General features: G+C 38.6%; 2 protein-coding genes across 3 annotated transcripts in view; one reads left to right on the top strand and one right to left on the bottom strand.

Annotated features, from left to right (window-relative positions):
• zgc:152951 (uncharacterized protein LOC569013 homolog) overlaps nucleotides 1–19335 on the bottom strand; it is a 32914-nt gene that overhangs the window by 6897 nt on the left and 6682 nt on the right. Inside the window, exons 5-11 of one of the 2 annotated variants that reach the window (XM_039599842.1) lie at nucleotides 19293–19335; nucleotides 18413–18486; nucleotides 17904–18101; nucleotides 17669–17806; nucleotides 17495–17584; nucleotides 17151–17294; nucleotides 16952–17035 (exon numbers count right to left, since the gene is read on the bottom strand). The exon at nucleotides 19293–19335 is cut by the window's right edge and continues 152 nt beyond it. In XM_039599842.1, the coding sequence (XP_039455776.1) occupies nucleotides 16952–17035; nucleotides 17151–17294; nucleotides 17495–17584; nucleotides 17669–17806; nucleotides 17904–18101; nucleotides 18413–18486; nucleotides 19293–19335 (771 nt within the window). Of the gene's footprint in view, nucleotides 1–13548; nucleotides 17036–17150; nucleotides 17295–17494; nucleotides 17585–17668; nucleotides 17807–17903; nucleotides 18102–18412; nucleotides 18487–19292 lie in introns of those variants that run through there. The other variant, XM_031729235.2, reaches the window with a different exon arrangement.
• Nucleotides 2072–13011, top strand: LOC116311954. Its single transcript, XM_039599841.1, has 12 exons — nucleotides 2072–2209; nucleotides 4227–4372; nucleotides 4903–4984; nucleotides 5196–5331; nucleotides 6258–6460; nucleotides 6794–6930; nucleotides 7780–7921; nucleotides 8177–8461; nucleotides 8586–9923; nucleotides 10731–11509; nucleotides 11663–12735; nucleotides 12847–13011. The coding sequence occupies exons 1-12, from the start codon at nucleotides 2084–2086 to the stop codon at nucleotides 12849–12851; spliced, it is 4452 nt and encodes a 1483-aa protein (XP_039455775.1). The 5' UTR covers nucleotides 2072–2083; the 3' UTR covers nucleotides 12852–13011.

Genomic DNA, 19335 nt, shown 5'->3' with positions numbered 1-19335 from the left:
ATGTTTAAATGGCATCTTTTCGCACTTGTTTCTTCAAAATTACATGCATTTATGTTCCGGTGCATATGTGTGTGTGTGTGTGTGTGTGTGTGTGTGTGTGTGTGTGTGTGTGGGTGTTAGTTATGTCAATGAGGGTCCTCACTAAGATAGCTGAACGGGGTTGTGTGTGTGTGTGTGTGTGTGTCAGTCAGTGAGGAGTTGCACTGTCTCACTGAGAGAGCTGATAAAGCTAGAATTCCTGCCAGATGGACTATGTTACACTGCAAGTGGGTGTCCCAGTAGAACATCAAGGCATTCCTATTGTCAGTCCTGCCAGTTGTATTCACTTACAAGCACTATAGCATTTTCCCCGAACAGAACCTGTCTCAACAGGTTTGCCCAATTTATTTCAACAGTTTCCACATAAGACTTGTAGACTTGTAGGCTGCAATAACGTGCCCCATGTCCATATAGACAAAGGCATTTGAAGTGCTTTTCACAAAAAGACAAAGGCCACATCTGTTGGTTATGAACAGAGCTTGCTACATATCTTCTAACTATAGCTGCAGCATAACAGGTGCTTTATTATACAGGGAATACCAGTGCAGGAATAAGGCAGAGACAAGGTATAATATACTCTACTTTCATATCCTATACCTAAGCAACAAAAACCCCCAAAAAAACCTTGGATTAGTGAATTTGTCCACTAATGAGGATATGAACATACTGCGCCTGACCATCTATGGGCTTTTATGATGTTAATGTTATTAGCAGTATTTTATTGAACAGCAATACAAGAGACATTGCCTGCCTGTGTGTGTGTGAGCAACATTAATAGGGCTTTATGGAACACTAAGTTGTTAAAAGGTGTTAAGTAGGGACCATTTATCTTATACTACATAAAATATCTTTTTTGAGAGTTCTTTTAATTTCAAAACTACAAGTAAATTTGGCATGTTGTAATATGAAAAGCACGAGTATACACCATAAAGGCAGAATTAAGTTTAGTTACTTTACTTCTAGTATTTTGGTACTGTGCATATTTTATGCCAGATGCCCTTCCTCATGCAATCTTATCCATTCATCCGGGCTTGGGACAGGAGCAAGGAGTACACTGACTTGTACTTCCCAAGCAACTGTACCATGTGAGGTATAGTTGCTTGGGAAGTACGAGCAAGGAGTACACTGACTTGTACTTCCCAAGCAACTGTACCATGTGAGGTATAGTTTGAAGACTGTTACACTCACAAAAAGACAGGAGGGCAAGCTGGAGGTGGCACAGCTAAATATGTTAAGATTTTCAATGGGGTTGACCGGGATGGACAGAATTAGAAATGAGTATATCAGAGGGACAGCTCAGGTGAAGTGGTTTGGAGGCAAAGTTTGAGAGGCAAGGCTGCAATGATCTGGACATGTGTAGAAGAGGGATACTGGATATACTGGACAGAGAAAGGTGGTATGGAAAAGGGTGAAGTGAAGGCAGGTGTGCCCTGTGGCGACCCCTAAAGGGAACAGCCGCAAGAAGAAGAAGTAATATCTACCTATATGTGAATAACACCTGTGCAGTAGGACTAAGTCCCGTTCTGCATTCTTCCTATTGAAATAAGAGGTATTATTTTAATAAATGACATTTCTCACTTCTCTTTTAATTATGAATTTCTAACCTAATTCTAACCTGATTAAAGATTCACTTAATAAGCTGTAAAAATTTATTGTCTGATGATGCAGCATGCTAAGGATTAGATTAGAAATTCTAAAAAAAAAATTATTGTCATAAATGTGGGTAATTGTTATTATTTAAGCCACGTTTTACTCTTTTTATTTGGTTGAGTCTGACATATAATATATATTATATAAGAAATACTGATTTACGCAAAGTCCCCTATTACAAGTGACTAGCTATTCAATACTATTTTAAGTCATAGTGTGTACCGTCTTTCATACCGGATTTCCTATTGGCAACAGTCGCACAAGGAACGTAATTTATACGTTTATATGGATAATTGCGCGGTTGCCAAGTAGTTAGTATCCTGTCGTGAGGAATCGGAGGACGCTTTCTTACCAACCTGGCAACTTTGAGTATGCGCTGGATACAGCAGACAGTATGGCGGACAACGAAAGTGATTTGGAAACAGACGGGCTTGAATTAGCTCTGGACACGTTGTGTGCTAAACACTGCAGCGGCGAATCGTCACTGAAGAGCAAAGAGTATTGCTCTGAGTTTTGTGAGGTATGTCGAGTGAATTTATATCCTGTGATTTACGGAGTCGGCGTTTGTTTATCGCTAACGATGCTAGCTTTGAGAGCTAATGCTAGCCCCAGAGCAGCTCTTTTAATGCAGTTATGTGTTTAAGGCGGAGGCATAGCACATCAGAGACAGAGCAGAATTAGTTAGTCAGAGTTTACAGGTACGAACTGGACTTTTGGGTGTCTTATTTTTGTATTAGTGTTTGTTTTTTTTTGTTTGACGTTAGCTTTATAGCTAGATAGTAAAGCTAAGCTAATTAACGTTGTGGGCTTAACAAGGTTTGAAGAACGAGGGAAGTGCAGCAGTTTCTACCCTTGCTGCCTAGAGTTGACATCAATTGATAAAAATGCAAAGAGACGTACGTACTGACAAATGGTAAGTTATTTTTTAGGGAAAAGCAGGAGCGTGGTTTCCTTTCACAATGCAAGGTGCCCTCGATGTGAAGAAATACCATAGATGACTGCCAAATCGCAACTGAATTGTTTCACTATCCAGAATAATAGTACTCTGTTTTCTATATACACACTTGGAGTGGGTTTACCTGGGAGGCAAACGTTTGGATAGCTAGTCGGATGAATTGGCTTTTAACTATCCTAGAGCATGGAGCTTGAATTGCGTAAATTAATCCATAAGTTCCACAAGTAGCTTTACTTAAAGTTTACAATTTAATAAAGTTGATTAACTTTACTGTTATAGCACTTACACTTACAAACACGCAGTTGCGAAAATGCTTCACATTTAGGATAAAAGAAACACCTCTCAATAAAACGGAACACTGTAACTACCACATGGTACGCATACTCAAAGGTGTATGATGTATAACTGAAATTAATACACATAGTTAAAACAAAGAAAATAAATAAGGAATACAAGTTTATAGTGTCTGTGAAATGAGTAATCTAAAACTGTATTTTAAAGTGGACATGAAACACTACATGTATTAAGGCTAACTTACACCATGGAATCCCACTCTACAAAGGGTCAAAGATTTAATACTATTTTGAAGGCAGATTTAGAAAATAAGTGTTTAAAGTTTCAGTTTTTAGATCATCTGTAGAACCACATGTGCCTATATGTTAGCTAACTAGAGACAGAATTAATAACCTTGTACAAAACAAGGAAACTAAAACTATAAAGCAGTGTATGAGGGTCACTGTTGCCTATGTCTGTAGCAATGATCTTTATGTTAAAAAACAAAACAGGGACGTACTGTTCATTTTCACTCTCCATTTCCCACTTAGTGGTTCTTTGTTGTTGGCTAGCTGCACTGAAACAGGAAAATCCACCTGTTAGGCATACTGCTTGGGCTTGTACTTTATAAATGAGCATTGTGTGGAGGAGAGCCTGTTTGATTCAGGTGCACTAGTGGTTCACTGGACCAACAAGCTAAATTTGAAAATTCAAGGATAACAGTAATTATATTTTAACATTAAAAACATCATTTCAATGAAAGAGCTTGGCCATACTTGTGGATTAACCATTAGAGAAACATATATTTTTTTTGATAATTATGAATACTGTTAAGTTATGGGAGCTGTGGCACAAACCTTAGATTGGGTGATGGTCTAACAAATGTGTTAGACATTCATACAATTAATGTCTAATGGAGATGTCAAATAGAAATGTGCATTCTAATGAACATTTCTATTTGATTGTGTTACAGTGTGTCTTATTTACATTCTTATATTTTAGTTCTAAGATCCAATTTGTGTTCATATTCACACAGCACATCCACCAGCTGTCTTTATTATCCAAACAATTTCAGTTAAAATTCTTCTTGGTTTTGGTCGTAGTGTATTAAAACTGTTAAAACATTAGTACTCTGATGTGCAGTGTGGTCTGATAACGAGTTCCACCATTTCATACCTAAATCACTGTTTTCTATAGATTACTTGTTTTTAACTTTTGGCAGTGTAAACCTTTCTGTTGCAAACAGCTTTTAGTTGTTATGCATAAGATTCATTTAATTCTTGCTCATTTCTGTTTCATTCCTGGACAGCTTGTTGAGGAGTACACAGGGCAATGGCAAGTTCCTCTCCCTCAACTGAAGGTGCTGCGGACCGCACTCTACAATTTTACCAAAGCCACCACTGCCTTTCCAGATGACTGTCAGCACATCCAATATGTTCTCAGCAGTTTGGCCTTGTAAGTACATTGTTCACTGGAAGCTTTTTTAATGTTCTGTGTTGATTGTAAATAAATTTATTTGAATAGCTGAACCCATGTATTTGGTTTGAAAATTCTTAATTGCCTAGCAGAGACATGACATAAAATGTTATTTCTAAAACAAAACTGAGAGACAGTTACTGTGAAAAATCAGTGTTGAAAATAGTACAGAACATTTTCTGTAAATCAGTGTTTGTTGATGCTTTCAGACAAAATTTAAAGGCTGTAGCTTAAATAGAGGTGAACCATAAATTCATGGAACCCTTTTATATCTGTTGGGAAGAGCTGGAGCTCAGTGTCCAAAAGGAATAGCAGAATTGTTTTGCTGCCTGTCTTTGAAATAGAAAAAGACACATATATTTTTTTAACTTGAATCATTTGGTAATGAGCAGCACATTATTGAGTTGATCACCTCTCCTTTAAAACTAGCACTTGTAAGGCATTCATGTTCTGGTGGTTGTCACCTTGGTGTGAGATATTTTTCTAATGTCCCTCTCATTGTCTTGCAGGAGCTTCTTTGAACTGATGCTGTTTTTCAGCAAGGAAGAATTTGTGGAAGAGCCTTTAAAAGACATCCTTGATTCTTTTCAGGTGATTAAAAACTGACCTGCTGTCAATTCACAGAACAATTTTGTAAAAGCCAGGTGTTTTTGCAGGTGCTGAGTTTTAAACTAAAAGTAACAATACTTGTCTCAAAACTGTTGCCAGTTTCTTCTTGCACCAATGTTTTATGATTGAAAATAGTGACTACCTCAGCTTCCTTCTATAACATCAAGATTTTGAATGAATATCTTCTCTGCAGATTTGCCACACTCACCTCATGAGGCACAGGAACATCTACCTTCAACATGTAAAGCAGATTATTAAAGTAGGAGGCCCATGGGAAAATCCTGTGTTACAGGGAATCCTGAAGGAGGAGGATTTGCCACCAAATGAGGGTAGGCATATATGACATATAGGAAATAATGCAATGCCTGTACAAAATAAGAACTCATACACTCTGATATTTCATTGCATTGCCTTTAGATTTGATGAGGCACACATAAGTTGTGATATAGTTTCAAAAAAGCTTAGGCAGTGCCACCACATTTACAGAGTTGCATTAAGTTTTTTGCCCAGATCTTGTATTGATGGGAAAGTTGGACCACTGCATAAAATCTTCCAAAGATTACATCAGGGTTATTCTCTGGCTCTGTGATGACTACTCTATGTATAAAAATCATTTTTCATGCATGGAGTCATTTTTCATGCAATCACTTTTTAAGAAATTAAGCGGGATGAATCTTGGTATTGTCATCTTGGAATACGATAAGAAAATGGCATGTAATGTCACTGAAACTTGACCTGGCCTCTTGAAGAAACCCCATCTCCACCCCTTCTTACCCTGATACACCCATAACTCTGGGATAGGGTAAATCTGGCGTCACCAGACTGCTTTAACCTTTTTCCATTGCTGCAGAGTCCAATGATTATACTTTCTAGGAAGCTGATGGGTTTTTCTTTGTTTTGTTGTTTTGTTTTTAACTGATGGGCCCAATCTAGGCTCCCAATGAAATCCCAGTTTAGTCCCAATCCATTGAGTCGCTTCACATTGTTTGTGTGGAAATGCTTAGTTTCATTATTAAATGTACCAACTACCAAATGTTTCAGTCATCTTCTGTCATGATCATTCCACATTTTTTTCCCCCCCTGCAACCGCCTTTCCTCCTCAACACACCATTATCATCACGTTTTAATAATGCATTGTACTGTCATCGCCTATATATATATAAATATAGGCAATTACTTTATTTTTGGCAGGTAGTGTATATTAATACCCATCCCATGAGATTTACATTAACACATGCAATTTCCTTCTGTGCAGTTGAGGACTACTTGAGCTCAGAATTGCCAGTGTTCTTGGAGCTGCGAGTGCGATATCTGCAGGCCTGTGAACGAATGCAGGAGGCAATGGCTCTTGCTAAAAGCTGCCTGGAAAATCGTGAGGCTGGAAAGCATCTATACTTCCATCAGGCCTACTTAACCTGCCTCTGCAAAGCCTCGCTGCATGAAAACCTTTACAAGGAGGTGAGATTTGAAGAGCAGAACAAGCAAACTTGAAAGAATTAGTGATAGGCATTTCTAAAAATGGACATGGATGAATAAGAAAGGGGGGAAAAATGCATTCTTTAGTCTTATGTATTTGTTGATCTACTATGTATTTAAAAAGTCTATGTTCAAATCAACCCAAAACAGGAAAAGAGTTAAGGCTATAGTATATTATTAAATATGATATAAGTGTATCACATATAAGAGGCAACCATTTTCCAAATTAAAGGTTTGTGAATGCCATACATTGACTATAATACATGTTTTATAATAAATAAATGTATATGTGTATTTTCTTAAATTCTTCCTTAGATGGCAGACATAGATGGCCGTGATGCAGTGGAGATAATTTGCAACACAGAGAGTGTTGAAAAAGATGAGCTGTTGTTATCACTGTGTAAAGCTTTTCTGACACAGCAGCTACACAATGGAGACATGTATTACATCTGGTAAGTATGACCTTATATAGTGGATTCAGAAAATATTCAGACCCTCTATAGGCTTATCAGGCCAGATTTCAGTAGTTTATCCCATTCCTTTTTGCAGATCCTTCCATGATCTGTCAGATTGGATGGGTACCATCCGTAAACTGCCATCTTTGGGTCTTTTAACATATGTTCTATGGGACCATGTCTCAGGTTTCTGTTACACTCGAGGACAATCAAATTTGTACTGAAATTAAAGCTTGCACTGTTGTCTTAACTGCATGCTTAAGGTCTTTTGTGCAGGTCTTTCTGAATTTAGCTTTGTTTATTCTTTCCTTATTTATGACCTTGTATCTGGCACTAAAAAGCTCTGGAGTGCTTGTGAGGGGGAAAATCTTAAAGCTTTACATTTATTAAAAACTTTTTATTGACTGTCCCTCTCAACATCTCCGTTATAGAAGTCTTAGAGTTCTTAAGAGAGTTCCTTTGAGAGAACTTTTTTTTAGTAAATGTAAGGCATTTGATCATACATTTTGGTGTGCCACAGCAAAAAGTAGAAATATTTTAAACATATTTTTACTTTTTGGGCAGGAAGTTATTGACTATATAGTGAAAGAAATAGCAATTTTACTACAATGGTGTGTCACTCTCCTGTCAGTTTCTTCAGTCAGATTATGCAGGGTTGGGTATAGGGCATATCTTTGAATATGGCAGTAATGGGAGTTGTTGAAGTGATAACCCCATTACAGTGCATGACTTTATTTTTATTTTTTTTTAAATTGCTTTAGCATCTCTGTTTGTTGACTTAATATCATAGTTGTTGCCTGATTAAAATCATATGTGAACTAGATGTATATGCCTTTATTCCTTTAGGGACCTGGTGTTTATCTGGAGCAGACTGTATCTTAGGGCCCATCCCTCCAGACAAGGCTTCTTAGCTGAGTGCTTGCAGCTGGCCTCCTCTGCTACCAATGTCAGAGCCATCTTCCCCTTCATAAAATTGGTCACTACAGAGGTGAGATGTCATCACAACATAATCTTTTGTCGCCCTGTTAAATGGTAACAGTTTCTGTACACTGTCTAAAGCGTATATTTAAAGTTATGTTTTTAATACTGTTAAATATTAGTTAAATGCTTTGGTTAAACAGTTAAAAAAGTAAGTACTGCAGACATGTGCAGTTGGCCATTTAATTATTTTTTTCCTTTTGATTTGATTCTTATATCTGTTTTTATCAGATTTATTCATCTGTGTTTATTTCCTTTTGAATAGCTGGGTGGTGATGGAATTCAAGTTTGCGTGGAGCTTTGTGCCAGGGCCCTGCAGCTGTGTGACATGCAGGCTGACACTGTAACCCGGTCACTCGTTTGCAAGACAATTGCCTTCCTGCTGCCCCATGACCTGGAGATCTGTCGAGCGTGTGCCTTGCTTGTGTTTTGCCAGGAACGAAGCTTGGAGGCATACCGAACTGTCTCCCTGCTTTACATGCATCCTGATCAGGAGCCGCATCCCCACAACAACCCTGTCCGGACCTGTGTTCGCTTTCATATTCTTCAGGTTAGAGGGGGTGATGCGATATATGTTAAACTTTATCTGACATGGGGTATATTTCGATATTATAACTTTGTGATTTGTTTACAACTGTGTTTTGCATGATTGGTTTTTTTTTTTCTTTTCCCAGATGCTAAAGGAGCGCCTATGTTTTGACCCTGAATTTTGGAACTTCCTGACCCTTAGGACACATTGTTTAGAGTTAATGAATGATAAGGTTGTGAAGGCTGCTGTTCTTGACGAGATGGAAGAGGAGAAGGCATATAGTGAAGAACTACTAAAAAGTAACTGTGTAAATGACTCATGCACTCAAGACTCCATCTCATGCAACTGCACTGAAGCTGGATTTGTGAATCTTCCAGAAGAGCAAACTGTAGATGGAGAGGCCGGAAAAGGTGTTGCACTGTCAGATAATGATTCTCTGAAGAGGAGGAAATGGAGAAAAAGGCTACGACGGAGAAAACGGCCTCGGTCTGATGATGAGTTTGAAATAGGTGATGATCCAGAGATCAAATACAATGTCAAATCAACCTCTTTAGGTAATAACTCTGTGTACTCACTAAGGCGCAATCACACTAACAAGGAAAATTCTTCTGTAAGTCTCCCTCTGAACCGCAATAGGGAATACTTGTCTAGATGTGTTAAGAGCAAAATTTTGAAAAGAAAAGGTCAAAAGAAAAGATGGTTGCAAGGTCTTCCAAGACTGGAGCTGGTACAGGCAGTTACAGAGAAAAAGGTCAAAGTTAGAGGGAGAAAACGGGGAAGGAAGCCACTATCAAAACTGGAACTCTCATATCCCGATAATGAAATATACCTTAACAAGGAGGAGTATGGATTTGAGAAAAAAATGGACACAGAAGACAAAGAGCAGGATATGCCTCAACTGAACTGTGAGCTTGAAATGAGTGACCAGAAAGAGAACCAACTTGGGCACTTGAATGGAGAAAACGGAGACAATGATGATTTGGTTTGTGAAATTAAGAATGATAGGCAGATGAAAGACCTGAAAGACAATGAATTTGAGCAGATGACAGACTTTAAGGAGAATGGAGAACATCCTGATTTGGCCTTTGAAATCAAAAGCGAACAGAGAGTGTATCAACTCGAGAAGATGATGGGCCCTAAGAAAGAAAATGGAGAACATAATGGCCTTGATTGCCATAACACTTTAAGTGAACCATCCCAAGAGGAATCTCAAACACAGGTGGAATCCAAACTTTGTGAAGGTCCACACATTGAGAATCAAGCTGCTGTTGATATTGCTGAAGCTGATCCTGTGGACCTTGATGGTCCACTATTGGAGTTACTGGATTGTCCAGTAGAACTGTTTCACAGTTACTCCTTTAAATCCAAATCACCTGACAGTGAAAATCCTCAACCGCCAGAATCTACAGCATCTGAGGACCTTAATGGCAGCAATGAAGAGGAACCCCATCCGTCAGTTGAAACAGAAACAGCAAACACTGAGGTTAGTTATTTCTCCATATTTACATTTACAGTACTGTGCAAGTGTCTCAGGCCTCCCTTATTTCATTTTTTGCCGGGATGCAAAAGGGGAAAGGGATGCAGTGATTTATTTAAACATGCACACATGTGGAAATACAGGCAGAAACAAAGTTTGTACAATTCTAACAAGTCAATTAAAGTCAATATTTGGTATGAACACCTCTGTTCTTCAACTCTCTTAGGCAAGTTTTCTTGTGATTTCTTTAAGTAGTGTTCAGGAATAGTTCTCCCAGGACAATCAAAGCTCCTCTTTGGATGGAGGCTGCCTTTTGTTCTATTCTTTGTCAAGATGATCTACACTTCATTCAGTAATGTTGAGGTCCAGGTTCTGGGGAAGGCAATCCATGATTGATATTGTTCCACTGAGTGTTTTTTCTAGTCAGGTACGCTTTTCTGCACTGACAGTGTGTTTGGGATCATTGTCATGCTGAAAATGAAGCCACTGCCAATCAGATACTTTCCACATGGTATTGTATGATGACTCAAACTATGACCAGACTTTTCTGCATTTATAATAGGATCAGTTTTGACAGGTACCCCAGTATCACTGGGGACCACAGGCTTTTGCACAGTACTTTAATTTAAGAAATGTTGTTATGAAAGTCAATTATTACGTGGATATATTTGAAGTATGCTCTCTTTTCTTCATGTTGGGTTGCATTTGATTGCGCACATACACTTCAGGAGAAGTACAGTTTTGCATGCAGTGACATGATGTGAATTGATGCTCTGCTGCTTCCAGCACTGATTTGACTTTTCTCTTTTTCAGGTAAAAGTTAAGAGAACGTGGAAGGACAGGGCTCTCCGTACTCAACAATATTCTCATTTGTCCCACTACTGCACATTCTGTGGCAAAGACTACAAAGGCTTGAATGTTATGAGACATGCTCTCTCGCACCTCAAAAGTAGGAAACTACGATGCATTCTCTGCGGAAAACGCTTCAAACAGCTTCCTTTTGCGAAAAAGCACATTCTTGAGCACATTGATACAATGTGCAAACAAAAATCTTCTAATAAGGAGCCATCCATTGAAAATGCTCAAGCTGCTAATGGAGTAATAGACAATGCAGGAAATAAGTGTAAGCCTTGGGATAAAAAACAGACTTCTATTTCTGAGGATGAAATTCTTGGACAGAGAACCGGAAGCAAAGCTAAAGTGTCACATCTCAAGAGGGAAGAACGAATCATCAGGAACCTCCGTACCCTCATCAAGAAGACGTCTGTGCTTCACAAAAAATGCAAAAAACCTAACACAAATATATTCAAACAGATTGACTTTAAGGATGAGCAGGTAATCATTAAAGAAGGCCTGGTAATTGTAAGTAATCCAACTGTGATTGAAGAAGAGGGGCAGGAGACGCCTGCGGGAGAAAATGCTTGTGGTGCAGACATCACATATCACTTGTGCCCATCTGCCTCCTGTGATAGAGTATTCTTGAGGATGACCAACACACTAACAAAGCATGCTATCAAATGCCATATTACTGAAGACAAGGTGCTAGAGAAGACTTTTGTTTGGGCCAAACACAAGTGCACCCTCTGCCTCAGGTAAGAGAACTTTAAATGATTGCAAAAAAAAAAAAAAAAAGGCCGTCTCTTAACTGATTGTAAAACACTAAAAGACTCCATACATGTACAGTTAAAGGGTTTGAATTTGGGAAGTTGACTCAGCACGTTACACACTGTTTTTTCTCTCAACAGGCAGATTCAGTTTCTTCAGCATTATAAGGACCACATGAAGAGCCACAGTGGTCCTCTTCCACACTTCTGCTACCATCTAGAGTGTAAGCAGCGCTTTGTGACACAGCAGGAATTAAAGGATCACATAAATACCCACCAGCCCTTCCGACCTCAGTGTCCTTTCACTGGCTGTGAGAAACTTTTCTCAAGTTATCAGGGTCTATATGACCACGAATGGAGGCACTATGTCCCAGTCCCGCAGAAAGACGAGCTAGAATTGGGACCCAGCAAACTGATAAAGGAAAGCGCTGAAGCTCCATGGAAACAGAGAGTAAAGGTCGAGGAGATATGGTTGCAGAGTAGAAAGGGGCAGCAGGAGAGTCCCATTCCTGATGGTGAGGCCTCTCGTGTTGAGGATCTCACGCTAATAAACAAAACCGATGGTGAGACTTGTGGAATAAATGCGCAAAACAATAATCTTCTTAAAGCTGATAACTATTTAGAGAAAACTGTTGCAGATCAACACACAGATGATACCAAACCTACCATCAATGGATATGAAGATGTGAAAAGAAATGTTTCAGAGGGGGTTATGCCCACTTCTCACACTAACGCTGCTTCAACGACTCCCACCAAAAGGTGTCGAAAAAGACCAACCGTCGAGGTAGACCCTTTAAACGTCAGAGATCTTGAAGATATTTCTACTTTGGCTGAGGGAGTCCAACAGAATATAGCAGAGCCACACATTCCTGAGCACAAAACCTTCAAGCCCGAAGATCCCTCCTACGCAACTTTTGTCAAGGCCCCCTTCATCCGGCCACCTCCGTCCACCTACTTGGATGAATCCGTGCTTTCAATGCGCAAAAGGAGATCCATTGATGATGCTCCCAAGAAAATTATTTATTGGAGTCATAAGAAAAAGAAGGACCCTGATCCAGAAAAGGAGCAGCAGGTGGAGGATGTGGCCCCCGAGCATAAGATCAGACATCGCTGTGATAAATGTCTTTCCTCTTACAACAGTTTGGAGGAGTTGCAGAAACACAAAGCCCTCAACACATGCTCTTCCCTCTTTGGCTTTGATTCAGACGATGAAAGTAAGTTTGCTTCACTCCGTTTTCTAACCCTGTTTTTTTTTTTTTTTTAAATTAATTTTTTTTATTGCCTTGAACAACCAGTAACTGTTTTTTCCCCTTGCTGTTTTTTAGGTTAATATTTGCAGGAGTGTGAAGAGGAGTTGCAACTGGAATGGCTATTTCTGTTACTTGGCTCAGGAGGGGCCTTCATGACAACTAAACACTAAAATCCTTTCTTAACCTCCTAGGACCTGGCGTCCACATATGTGGACATCACATTTTTGGTTATTTAGACCAAAATACAACTGGGTCTGATATCCACTTACGAGGACATTATTGCTACTGTTCTATCAAAATTTACTTGGCTCATAGGGGGCTCTTATTTTCTTACAACTAAAAATACTAAAAAAAAAAATCTGGTAATTCTTTGTTTTTACATGATCAGTCATAGTATCAAAGAGAAATTAAAATGCATGCAAAGGAGATGTACAGGTTAGAATATTTAATTGGAGATGTACACCAGAATATTTGATTGGATTTAAAATTTTGTTTTTAAAGCAATGATTGAGGCCTATAAATAAGTTTGAACATGTTGTTTTCCCTACAAACACTCATTAGGTTTTGCTTTGTCAAGTACCTCAAACAAAAACAAATTTGGGTTAAAACTACACACAATATTTAATTACCCTTTTAAAAAAAACAAACATTGATTATAAAAACTTAAGTAAACAAATGTTAAAGTGAGTCTGAACAATGCCTCGGACCCGTGAAACCAAACATAGCTCAACTTAACTACTCTCCATCTACTTTGTTGTTAATGTTGTTTTATTTTTGTTTTTTTTTTTTTTTTACTATTTGACCTGCTGACTTTGTCAAGTCCATGTAAATTTGGGAAATACACTAATTGTTAGGTAACGGGAATCTGAATAATGGACCCATTCCCTCTGCTGTGGTGTTCACGAGTCTTTAGAGACTGGATAAGAGAATTAATTCTACACACAGGTCATCATTGGAAGTGTGAATTGCAGTGTGTAAACAACATGTATGTTCTGTGGTCTTCCAAATGAGGCATGGGCCACTTAGTTTGTATCGTAGAGCACTTGAGAACTTACTAGACATGACTGTAAAGGTGGATATCAGATGGCTGCATCATCGTAACTTTTGTACACTGTAAAATCTATTTTCTAAATAAGTCCTTCAAACCCCCGTCACAAATGCACATTTTAAACTAAGAAAAGCATGTGGGTAGCAGTTAGGCAGGACTGGGGTTGCCTTTATTAAATTTCTCTTGTTGCAATACAACAATTATGTACTCATTAGGGCTGTGGCCAAAACGTTTGAAACAATGTAAATCTGCCTTCATTCTGTCAAACTTTCTGTACAGCGTATGCATTACTCACAATTCTGTTAGTGCCAAGACTGAATCAGTGTTCACACTGTAGGATGATAAACACAATGTAACTAATACAGTACCAGCTTGCTTTAAAGTTTTTATTCTTTTAAGTTGGTTTAAACAATGATTGTGCATTTCTTTATGTAGAGTATTTCACATTTATCATGTACGAACCTTTCAGGTGGTTGATCTGTTTAATACCTTTTTGATGTAATGTTTATATAAGACGGTGCACTTAAACCTGCTTATTTATATGTACAAATGTCAATAGATTGGATTTGTAAAGGTATTGATTCCCCATCTATTTTTCTTAAAGAAAAAAGTGATGAAATTTGTTTGAATAAACAAACTAAACCTCTGCCCTCCAGTGTGATCTGCTTTAAAGCTTTGGTTACTTGCCGTGGGGTAGTATAGTAAAGGAGAACACAAACTCAGGATATGCATATAGGTCAACATTGCATATTTATTTATTTAGAGATGTATTTTTTTGTCAACCCTAGGAAAGAGGAAAACTGATATCAGAATTGTTTGTTTAAAAAGGTTTTTGCATCACATCTTCCTGATACATGAGGTATTTTTTTTATTATTATTTTTTGGAAAAAAACAGGGAACATCCATAAACATAAATAAAAATCTTGTGTTGCTTAATTTAGTCCACAAAGTGTCTCCCACTCTTAACACTAATATAGTAAAGCCAAAGATGCACTTTGTTGCTGAAGGCTGCATTCAAAGAAAACCTACAGTCTGTTAAATAGACTGGTGTCCTCAAGTCTTTACGCAGTAATCAGTGTATGACTGACTTTTATCAAATGTGGCTTTTCACTTTGTGTACTTTGATATCTGACACTTTAGGTCCAAGTAGTTCTTATAGCCAAGCATACAGGCTGGGGGGGACGCTAGCCAGCAGAGGCAATCCTGTTATAGTTACTATTCAAGACTGAAGGGTATTTCTCTAACTCATGCAGCAAATGTGTTCCAGCTCTGAGACATGCTAATTTAACCATTTGCTTTGGTGCTGCTTGTAGCCTTAACAAAAAAACACAGCAGTGTGCAGGAATCAAATGCTGACAATGATTTTGCAAACAAATACAAACTATACAGAAATACTAAGACTAGAAAACAACATGCAGCATACAATGCACTGATGACATCAAACAACCTGGTGTCAGATTTTGCTTTGACCTGAGATAAGAAAATCTTAATTATGATGATGTGACACATTATAGAAACTTAATGGAACGTTATTGCACTGCTATGCAATGTACAATGAAGCATCATACTAAAAATTTATTTTAAAAACCCCCATCAAAGGCCAAGTTTAAAGAAAAGCTCAACTCCTAAATAAGAATGGTTTTTGTAAACTTGTTCAAGGGGAAACTAAATACACTAACATCCTATTGAATTAATGACCAACTGTTTGGTAATGTACACTTCTAAAGACTTTTTTGTCCAGTTTCTGTAGACATGCTGAAATAAAAAGCTGGATCAACAGCACATTATTCACATACAGACAAACAGAACAGTGACCTTGTCAAAAAGTACAAATATGTCTCAGTAGCATAAGTTGGCAAAAAACATGCAAAGTGTCAGAGTGCATCCCGAACGGGTTTGGTTTTGATAAATGTTTCATAATTTTCTTTTTAAAACAAATAACTGTGCTAAAAAACCCAAAACACAGTAATAGCACTTCTGCAATTTACAGTGGAATACCTGGATTAAAAAGAGGGTTGAAAAGCCACATAGGCTAACATGCATAGAGGAATAATAAGTTTACCTATGGTGGATAGGAAGACAAACTGATCCATACATTTTAAATAAAGTCTAAGCAGCGAGCACTGGATATGTCTGTGCGTTCTACACAGTGCACACAGAAGGTGCTCCTTTGCTGACGTAAATCAACTACTCACTGAGTGCATCCTATGCTGACCAACTAGGACAACAAAAGCAGCACAACCAGATTTCATTTGTCCCCTTTAAAAAAGCTCAGGGGTTCTTAATCGCAAACAAACTCAAAAAGGATCATTATTTACAAAATCTTCACCTTGCATTTCAGATTCTACAGCCACAAGCTGAGTTGTGACTATATAATATCAACACCTATATTCGATTTCATTTAAAAGATAAAAGGTGCAGCAGCTAATTCTTCCTTTCCCTGTAGAATGGAAAATCAAACCATTTACATATGTAGGTTGGAAATGCTTAAATGAAGGACCAGAGAGAAAAGGTGCAGTCTGCTGCACATGAATGAGTGTTTTTCTTTAAAGTTCAAAAGGTTTTCTTATGGCTTATAAAAGCAGTATGTTTGGATAAGCCAAGTTATCGTTTCCATCTGCTATAATTATACGCACCACATGAATAGTTCAACCAGTGTTGAACTGGACAGAGAGGAATGGGATCATCTATGACTCCTGAGTGGCTGATATGGAAAGGAGAGCCACAACTATGGTTACAGATAATAAAATATGTTTGGTGTGCATTTGATGCTATCAAGCAGCTGGAGTACACCATTCATGTGTAGAAAATACTGAGATGATCTTACCAAATTCTCTAGTATTTACACAGCATCAAAAGATGGGGTGTAGGAGCTTACAATGGGAGCAGAAAACTGGAACTGACAGCAATAAAATACAGTGCAAATGTGCTCCTCATATCACAGGGACATACATTATGTTCTGTATAAAACATACGCATGGTTAAGAATCAGTGTTTTTCCATTTTGTATGGATTCAATCAAAAGACAATGGACATAAAACATGTAGATGTACATACAGGTAGGTGTGAATGCATTTGTGTGTGAGCTCAGTGGGTGCTGTTGGAGCTCCAGTCGTAAGGGAGAAAACTGACTTTGGTCTTTCCAGCAGAAAGGATGCCCTGCAGGCTGGTCTTCTTTGGTGAGTCACCCATGTGATCTAGCACCCATCCCAGCAGCTATGATAGAGGGGGATGCAAAAAAAAAAAAAAACAATTTATCAATTTTTCCTACCACAAGAAAAATTCAGGATCCATACATGTGCACATATACAGCTGTTAAACTTAAAAATACCTTCTCATCCGTGCCTCCAAAGTCAACTTTGTACCACTTAAATATCTGACTTAGGCGCACTTCTTTTTTCACTGAATCTATCACACAGGCGTCATCATTCTCCAGGAAGGCCTCGGCTGCTGTGCGGAGCTGGCTGTCGATGTCCTGAGAGGGGCGAGCACATTAGAATTAATTTCTGACCATTCAGGCTGCTGCGATTACGGGAGACATTATGAGGCAAGACTTGGGACTCTGACTTGGGAAACCTGATAGTAAATCTATGGGACAATTTCAGAACTGTAAAAACTGTGACAGAAGAGAGAGTTCTTCTCAGAATCAAAAAAGCTAAAGTGAAATCCACTTACTTGTGGTGTGTATGTTTTAATAGGTGGACAGCCCTTTGCACCACAGTTCAAGGCAAAGTGAATCAGTGGCTCAGCATCTGGAAGTGCCACCTGGTGGACAACAAGAGACATGACCTTTAGTTAACTCTAAAGAAAACTACCACCACATAAATTCAGCTATTAAAATGTGAATACTTGAAGTCGTGGGTCCGTTTTGGAGAAGGGTCTTCGAAGCTGTGCCACACCTTTTCTGTTCCCTCTAAGAATGCCATTCTCAATGTCCTGCAGCGTGAATACCTCTCCTCCAATCAGGTAGCTCACATAATTGAAGAACTACAAAACAGTTCAAAACATTCCTAATTTCAGCACATAAGTCTTATTGATATTACAAAGGAGTTCTGGGGGAGACATTGTAGCTGTGTAGTCCTACTCTGTATCTTTGCCACATGTTGGTGGGAGCCCCCAGGCGTAGGTACCCATGGATGACTAAGGCATTGTAGATATTGATGAAGAAGGCCAGCTTCTCCTCCCGGCTAAGCGACAGCAACTCCACCCTCTGCAGCTGAATGGCTAGCTCACAGTAATGCTCAAAAGCAGGATTCACTGACATGCCTTTATAGTCCACAGACTGTGGGAGCATGGACACAAAGTACATGCATTTAATTTAACCGTTTTCTACAGGGATAAAGTAACAGAGAAGCATTATCCTGTCAAAATATCTTAACGAACAACCTTGAATGTAGGTCACAAAAAGACCTGCAGTGAAAAATACAGTAGAAATGTTTGCAGACAAGTTTTTTATGTTTGCCAAAGTGAAACTTCATATGAACACACAGCTTGCCCAGTGCAACAGTACACACTGTGTGGCACAGATCCAAATGCACTATTGCTTTTACAAAATAGCAACATGCACTCAGTGAGCATCAGGGACAGCATTACCTTGCCATCGGCAGAGAGATGCTCCGAGAACAATTTCAGAATCATCTCCCGTAAAAGCAAAGAGAGCTCAGCGGCTGGCAGGAAGACAAAGAGAGAAAAACATGAAATAAAAATCAACATAGTTCAGAGCCAAAATTCAAAATATTAAACAAGAGCTGGGAAAAAACAAAACAAAGAAAAAAACAAAAAGAAAACAAATACAGGAAAAAACCTTGTGCTTTTTATCAGGCGCTATAGAAAAAAAAGGAAGCTGGGTAAAATCCTGCTGGTATCATGGTGTGACTCTACAGGTTCTACAAGTGTGCAGCTTTCAGGTATAAACACACCAACACAGAGCCAGCCAATACGGCTCACCACCACCATTGCAGAAGTAAAGGAATATCTGACAGGAAATTACAACCAAGTATTAATTTGACACAAGCCCACAGCAAAGCAAGAAACTGTTCTGAAACAGCCAGCAGCTGACATTGAAATCCAGCTAGAGGTTCTTTGCAGTCCGATACACTTTATGCATAATATCATCATAAAGCATTATTTATGATCAAATTTAGTTTATTTACTTAGTCTAAATTTGCTAAGTTATCTTAATTCACTGATGAAGACAGTGAGTTTAAGTATTTTTTAAATACTGCATAGATTTTCAAGACAGAGAATGCACAAAGTCACACAGGCGTTACAAGCTAATGAGCAAATGATGTTTTTATTGGATACACCATATTTCAGCTCTTAAAGCCACAAACCCAAGCAAACCCAAAAGGATCATATGCTAAGTTAACAGCAAAGAAAGGACATGGGTTAGTAGAGTGCTGAAAGACACTGCTCAGAGTGAACCTGAAATGCGATCCGTGCACACTCCAAGCCTGATCTGGTCCTGACCTACCCTGCATGGGACTGCAGGTTGCAGTCTGTCCTGCGTTGAGAGC

The sequence above is a fragment of the Oreochromis aureus genome, linkage group 16 (genome assembly GCF_013358895.1).
Source record: "Oreochromis aureus strain Israel breed Guangdong linkage group 16, ZZ_aureus, whole genome shotgun sequence".
Taxonomy (NCBI): domain Eukaryota; kingdom Metazoa; phylum Chordata; class Actinopteri; order Cichliformes; family Cichlidae; genus Oreochromis; species Oreochromis aureus.
The sequence above is the reverse complement of the archived record's forward strand: the minus strand, read 5'-3'. Positions and strand labels throughout refer to the sequence as shown.

Bases quoted from the DNA above. Each gene is read 5' to 3' on its own strand.
- LOC116311954 (XM_039599841.1), top strand. From the start codon at position 2,084: ATGGCGGACAACGAAAGTGATTTGGAAACAGACGGGCTTGAATTAGCT. The intron at 4,985-5,195 runs GTGATTAAAAAC...TCTTCTCTGCAG, and splicing joins ACATCCTTGATTCTTTTCAG to ATTTGCCACACTCACCTCAT. The intron at 11,510-11,662 runs GTAAGAGAACTT...TTCTCTCAACAG, and splicing joins AAGTGCACCCTCTGCCTCAG to GCAGATTCAGTTTCTTCAGC.